This window comes from Propithecus coquereli, unplaced genomic scaffold (genome assembly GCF_000956105.1).
Source record: "Propithecus coquereli isolate 6110/MARCELLA unplaced genomic scaffold, Pcoq_1.0 Scaffold103, whole genome shotgun sequence".
NCBI classification, from domain to species: Eukaryota; Metazoa; Chordata; class Mammalia; order Primates; family Indriidae; genus Propithecus; species Propithecus coquereli.
The window spans coordinates 4,985,070-4,991,131 of record NW_012134192.1 but is presented as its reverse complement, the minus strand read 5'-3'; the positions used below and the strand labels follow the sequence as shown (position 1 = coordinate 4,991,131).

Sequence of the window (6,062 nt, the reverse complement as noted above, 5' to 3'; positions counted from 1 at the left end):
TCTGCTAAAGATAAGACGGTTTGCTTGCTTTGTGACACTGCAATATCAACACTAAAGAAATTCAGCGCTCATCAGCATTATGACACTCACAAGGACCACGAATATTTTAAATCAGAAGGAGAGGCATGAAACGTTGTATTGCAGAAATTAAAAGATGAAAAGCAAAAGCAAAGACAATTCTTTCAAACACCAATAAGACCACCGAAGCAACTTATAAAGTAGCTTATATACTCAGGAAAAAAGGGAAGCCGTTCAGTGATGTAGACGTTGTGGAGGAATACACTGTCAAAGATGCAGGATGCTTAGACCCTGATAACATTTCAAAATACAAACAACTGCCTCTTTCAAGGAGCACCATAACCGATCAGCGCATGAATTAGCCTTCAACTTCACGGGACAACTTCATGCAGTACTTCAATAGGAAAATATATATTCTTCAATCGCTTTGGATGAATCGACTGATACTACTTCATTTGGGTCATAACAGAAGATTTTCTTTGCTAGAAAGAGTTACTTGCTTTGGTCACTCTTGCAAACAGAACATAGGGAATAGATAGATATCTTCAACCACTTTCAAGATCAATGTCATCAAGCTGGACTGAATTGGGTAAATTTAGTGAGTGTATGTACAGACGGTGCACATTCCTTGACAGGAAAACATGAAGCGTTTATTGCACAGATTAAAAAAAGTATTAAAAGATCCAGAAACTCTCATTTCTTTTCATTGTACCTTGCATCAGCAAAATCTTTGTCCTAAAGCTACTATTTTAAGTCACACTTTGCAAAAAATTATAAGTATAGTTAGCTATATTCATGCAAATGGAACATGGCATCATTAGTTTTGTAGCGTGCTAAAGTTGAACAATGAGGTATTTGATGTGGATTTGCTGTATCATTCTAAAGTGTGTTAGCTATCATGCAGGGACAGGTATTAGCTAAAATTTTATCTCTGTGAGAACAGACAAATTTTATGAAGAACAGAATCTGCAATGTGAATTATTAAAAGAAGATTTTTGTAGGAATGTAGCATTTCTGTGTGATATCATGTCAAATCAATATGACTTGAATATTTCTTTGCAAGGTAAAACTAATTCTACATATGATATGTAGCAAAAACCCCAAACGTTTTGGAAAAAGCTATCTTTTTTTCAAAACACTTCTTCTTCAGAAGGAAATTTCGGACACATTTTCCCTAGTTAGCAAAGGTCATTGATGAGCAGGATGATATATGCAAATCATTTGGAGAATATAAAGCGGTTATAGGCTTATTATTTCCAGAATGCAATGAAAGTTTTACTGACTTTGGGAATCATGACATCACATTCAAATTAGCGTTTCAGCCTCGCCTAGTTGATATCACCAAGGCACCTAAAGAACTACAGATGGAACTGATTGAGCTCTCAGTAGATGACATTTTAAAGTCATTGTTTGATGCTAAGAAAGATCCAGTGGAAATATGGAGAAATGCAGTAGAATACCCATGCCTTCAGCGACATGCCCGAAAAATGCTTTTTTGCTTTTCAACCACTTACTGCTGTGAATCTACATTCTCCTACCTAACCCAACTCAAGACGCCCTTAAGGTCCCAAATGACTGATCCCATCTAGAGGATCAACTGAAACTGCGGACCTCCATGTTGCAACCAAATATTCAAATGCTTTCCAACAAAAAGCAGCCACAACAAAGTCATCAAAAGGTTAGTTAACTTTAAAATTGACAAATAGTTTTCATTTTTTGAAGTAATAAGGTACATTTTTAAGTATATCTAATTGAAGTTTCTTAAATGCGGCCTTATTTGATTACAGCTAAATTAATGTAGCCTTCCAACATGAAAAGGTTCCTACCCCTGGTCTAGTCCAGTGACATCGGTCAACATTTCCCAAACTGTGCTGCTCCCTGGAGAACTAGTATAGCTGAGTCACTACTTCTCTTCTCTGCCTCGCCACTTTTTATGTTCCAACAGAGAGAACCTTGTCCAAGGGTATCATCTGAACCCAGAAACCAGTGTCCCAGGGCTTAACCCATCAGACCTTAGTGGTGGTGGCCTCCTTTCTGCCGGTGTAGACCACATCGCCCGACCGGGTGGTGGTGAGCCCCGATCCTGGCAGGTAGCTTCGCCGAGGGGGTGGGGGAGGGGGAGGGGGCGACTTTCCCCCCAGCTTGTCCACGTCCTGTTCTGAATTTGAAGAGTCTTCTGGAAAACAATATGCCATGCAAAAATAATCTCTTTCAAGATAATGTCCAGAAAGTCTAGCAGTATATTGCTATAAACTCATTGCAATCTGACTTAAAAATTCTCTATTCTCTCCATAGAGCAATGATTAAGGGTTATAGACCCTGAAGACTGAGTGGATTTAAATCCCAAAAAGATTCTACCCAAGTTATTTAATCTGTCTCTGTCTCAGTGTTCTCATCTGCTAAATGGGTATTATACTAATATCCTTTCCAAAAAAAAAAAATATATACATATCCTTTCCACTGGAGTGTTGTGAGGATTAAATGATTTATATACAGCACTTGGCTTATTGTAAATGCTATGCAAAGTATTAGCTATTATTATTAAACTGATTTCTTGTTATGCAGAAAAGCTGAATATTACTTGGAAAGATGAAAGATCAGAGCCTAAAGGCACATCCAGAGCCCCCTGCATGGCCCCCAAACCTCATCTCCCTAGTCTGAAAAAACAGCTTCAGCAAGAGGGATTGTGCAGACGGATGTTAGAGTGTAATGTGGCCAACAGAGGGCCAGGGAGAAAATAGGATGCAAATGGCAACAAAGAACAAAGCCAGAGAGGAAGTGGATGTTTTTTGGTCATGCTTATGTGGTTGGAAGAGATTCTTTGCTAACAAAAGGAGGCAGCAAATGTAAAAATAAGAGAATTATAAAGTAGAGTGAACACCAAAGTTAGGAGATGCAGATATCTGCTCACATTCCACCCGGGACACGGGGAAAGGCGTTCCTTACTCAAAGCTCAACAAAACAGCCACACTTCTGCCCTTTATCAGCACTGTGCCTGGGGCTAACAGAGCATCAGAACCAGCAATTCGAGATTGGGAGTTTTGTTCCAGCTCTCCCTAGGGACTGGCCTGGTCTCCTAGGAGGGTGTGTTTCTTTTCTGGGAAACCGAGACAGGTGTTTCAAGGAGAGTCTTGAGGATTTTGTGTTTAACATTGTAATAAAGACCTGGCTACACCCTCAGGGTAAAGAGCAAGTGACTCTCATGGCACGAGGGCGTTGGGTGACGGGCTGCAGCCATTCACGGGGCCTCGGGAAGGTCGCCCCGGCTCTGGGGGGCCCTCTAGGGACTGACTTGGGCTGACCTGCCTACGGGGTGATGGGTTCTCTTATCGGGTAGGTGATGACGGTCTCTTGCCTTGGCTTCAGTCAGGCTCCCCACTGTCTTCTTTTTGACCTGGTCACTGTGTGTAGGTTTAGCCAAGGATCTTGCTCCATCAGTTTAGGACGAATTCCTCCATTCTTAATGAGTGATCAAGTTCCTCGCCCCATCCGTGCTGTCTAAGCTCTAGGCCTGCCTTGAGCAAGAATCCGTCCCCTCCTTGATCTTGAGTTCAATCTCTGGCCTCTATTGCACGACTCTTGAATAAACTCTTCCTCGCTGTTTTTAACAATTGTCCCAGGAACTAATTTTTCTTTGACAACAACTGAGGCTGCAATCCCCCCAATTTTCCATTGATTTTTGATAGCTAACTATCTTTCCCCATCGTCTGAGCAGTCGGACAATTCACACAAGAGGAACTACAAATGGTTTTTAAAACTCCAAGCTTAAGAGTTTTGCGCCTTCTTAGTAAACAAAAATACATAAAAACAACATCCGTGACAAACAAATTAAAAGGGTAGAAACCAATGTCTGGATGATAATGGTAATGGAATGATACCCTTACACATTTCTGATGGCCTGTCCATTAGTGGACTCTTTCTGAGAAGAAATCACAGCATGCATTAAAAAATAAAAAACCCAGTAAGAACATTTTAACTGAGTAAAATTACACTTTGGGGTGTAATTTAAAAAATAATTTATGCAAATTTTTTTCAAATCTGAAAGAATAAAAAGCCAAAATGAGGCAAGTTAACAAAATGTCATGTATTTTTGTTGTACAATCATGAGAAAGAACAATTATAATAACTATATAAAACATTAAAAGACTGTATGACAAGTTTTGTAATGGGGGAACAGAATTAGGCAAGAGAGACATGTGATGAGGTAGGTCATTTTCTCCATCAGGAATTCTCCATGGGGACGGTGGGAAGAAAGCCATCCTTAGGAGGGAAGACCTGCCCTTCCCAGGCCTCTAACCTCTCTGGGCTGCTTCTTGCCTGGCGACCCAGGGGCCCCACAGAGGCCTAACACAGCTGGCAGATGGGGAAGGACATGAGAAAAGCCTCTTAGCACAGACTGAGGGGGAAGAGTTTCAGTGAGTGGAGCTTCGGGGAAGAGACAAGCCCAGTCAGTCCCCCATATCTGTGGTTTCCACATCTGTGGATTCCATCAACCACAGATGGAAAACATTCAGAGAAAGGAAATCCACACAGTTCCCAAAAGCAAAACCTGAACTTGCCTCCTGCCAAGTACCACGTTGAAGCCATGAGAAGGAAGATGGGAAGACATTGTGTTAGGTATTGTATTTATCTAGAGATGATTTAAAGTATAGGGAGGATGTGCATAGGTTATATGCAAATACCATGTCATTTTATATCAGGGAATTGAGCATCTTTGGATTTTGGTGTCCAAGAAAGGTGCTGGACGCAATCCCCCCACCATGGATACCAAGGAATGACGGTATAGTGTTTATAAATCGAATCCACTTTAATGTTCCTTGACATGCAAGCCAAGATGGTGACTCCTTTTCAAATTAATTCTAGTTGCTAAATGAGCATCGTTGAATGTGACACCGCAGAGACATCAGGCTGCGAGTAAAATGACATCTGTGTATATAATTTTAACATCAGAATAAGGCACGTGGCTTATAATTGGTGGGAGATATAGTAGGTTGAGTTTTTTAAATGTAACATTAGTATTGACATGTTGATGTTTAACTTTCATGGTCAAGTTGGTTAAATATACATTCTAATTTTGATGAAAAAAACAATAGTTTTGCCTGATGATCTAATATCCCCCGGGGGCTCATAAAAGCTGGTATTTTCTTTCTGCAAAGCACCCAGAAAGCTCTTGTTTTAAATGCAGGCCTGATACTCTCCCAGCTGGTGCTGTGAAGTGTCATAAATGCATAGGAAATGTGGAAGCTGGGAATTTAAATTCCCCCTTATTGGGCATTGTTCTAGTATTCCAACACAAGACACGGCTTCCCTACTGTGGCTAGATCTCCAGTAATGAAGATCTAAGAAATGCTTGAGCATTTGCTCTTCCAACCAACATTTTTAAAGATGCTGACGAAGCGAGACATCGGTGCTGCTGTCCAGCATGTGTTGCTGGGTGGCGCCATGCTGGCCCACGCTCAGGCAGCCACACGCCTGGGTAGCCATCTGCCACGGGACTGGACCTTACCTGAGAGTTCTGGCCTGTCCACCGGAGCCTCTCCCTTTGGCAGCGGGCCCGAAGTGGATGGCATCTCCAGGTTTGGAATTGACTTCATGATATTGGCCTGAGCTTCTTCTAGGAGCTTCTCAAACTCTTTCCCATTATAATGGTCCAGATTTTGTCTTTTTTCTTCCCATTTCCTTTCTGCTTTCTGAAGGAAAACGACAGGCGAAGAAAGCTTAAAAACTTGAGGGAAAAGCTGATGAACAGCGTAGAGATTTTACATCGGGGTGGGGAGGGGACGTGACGAAGTTGAAGTGTTGGTGAAATAAAGTCCTGGTTTCTGTGCACATCAGACGAACTTTGCCAAGTCCAGGCCATGACGCTTTTGCCATCTGCTATATCGTCTACAGCGACATGAGCCGCCATTTAAGCCCCCGTGATATTCATTCACAGAGAGGCTTAGAAACCCAAATTCATTCATTAAATGATTACTGAGCACCTACTATGTACTTCTACCAATTCGAAACAGAAAGAGACACTGATAACGCTTTCAAAGGTAGGC

At 41.5% G+C, this 6,062-nt stretch overlaps 1 protein-coding gene across 10 annotated transcripts in view; it reads right to left on the bottom strand.

The window, feature by feature from the left end:
• KIAA1217 (KIAA1217 ortholog) overlaps positions 1-6,062 on the bottom strand; it is a 114,803-nt gene that overhangs the window by 13,252 nt on the left and 95,489 nt on the right. For 9 of the 10 annotated variants that reach the window (XM_012644355.1, XM_012644413.1, XM_012644379.1 and 6 more), the window contains 2 exons: positions 5,525-5,708; positions 2,031-2,194 (listed from right to left, as the gene is read on the bottom strand). In XM_012644355.1, coding sequence (XP_012499809.1) covers positions 2,031-2,194; positions 5,525-5,708 — 348 coding nt within the window. The remainder of the gene's footprint in view (positions 1-2,030; positions 2,195-5,524; positions 5,709-6,062) is intronic. The other variant, XM_012644364.1, reaches the window with a different exon arrangement.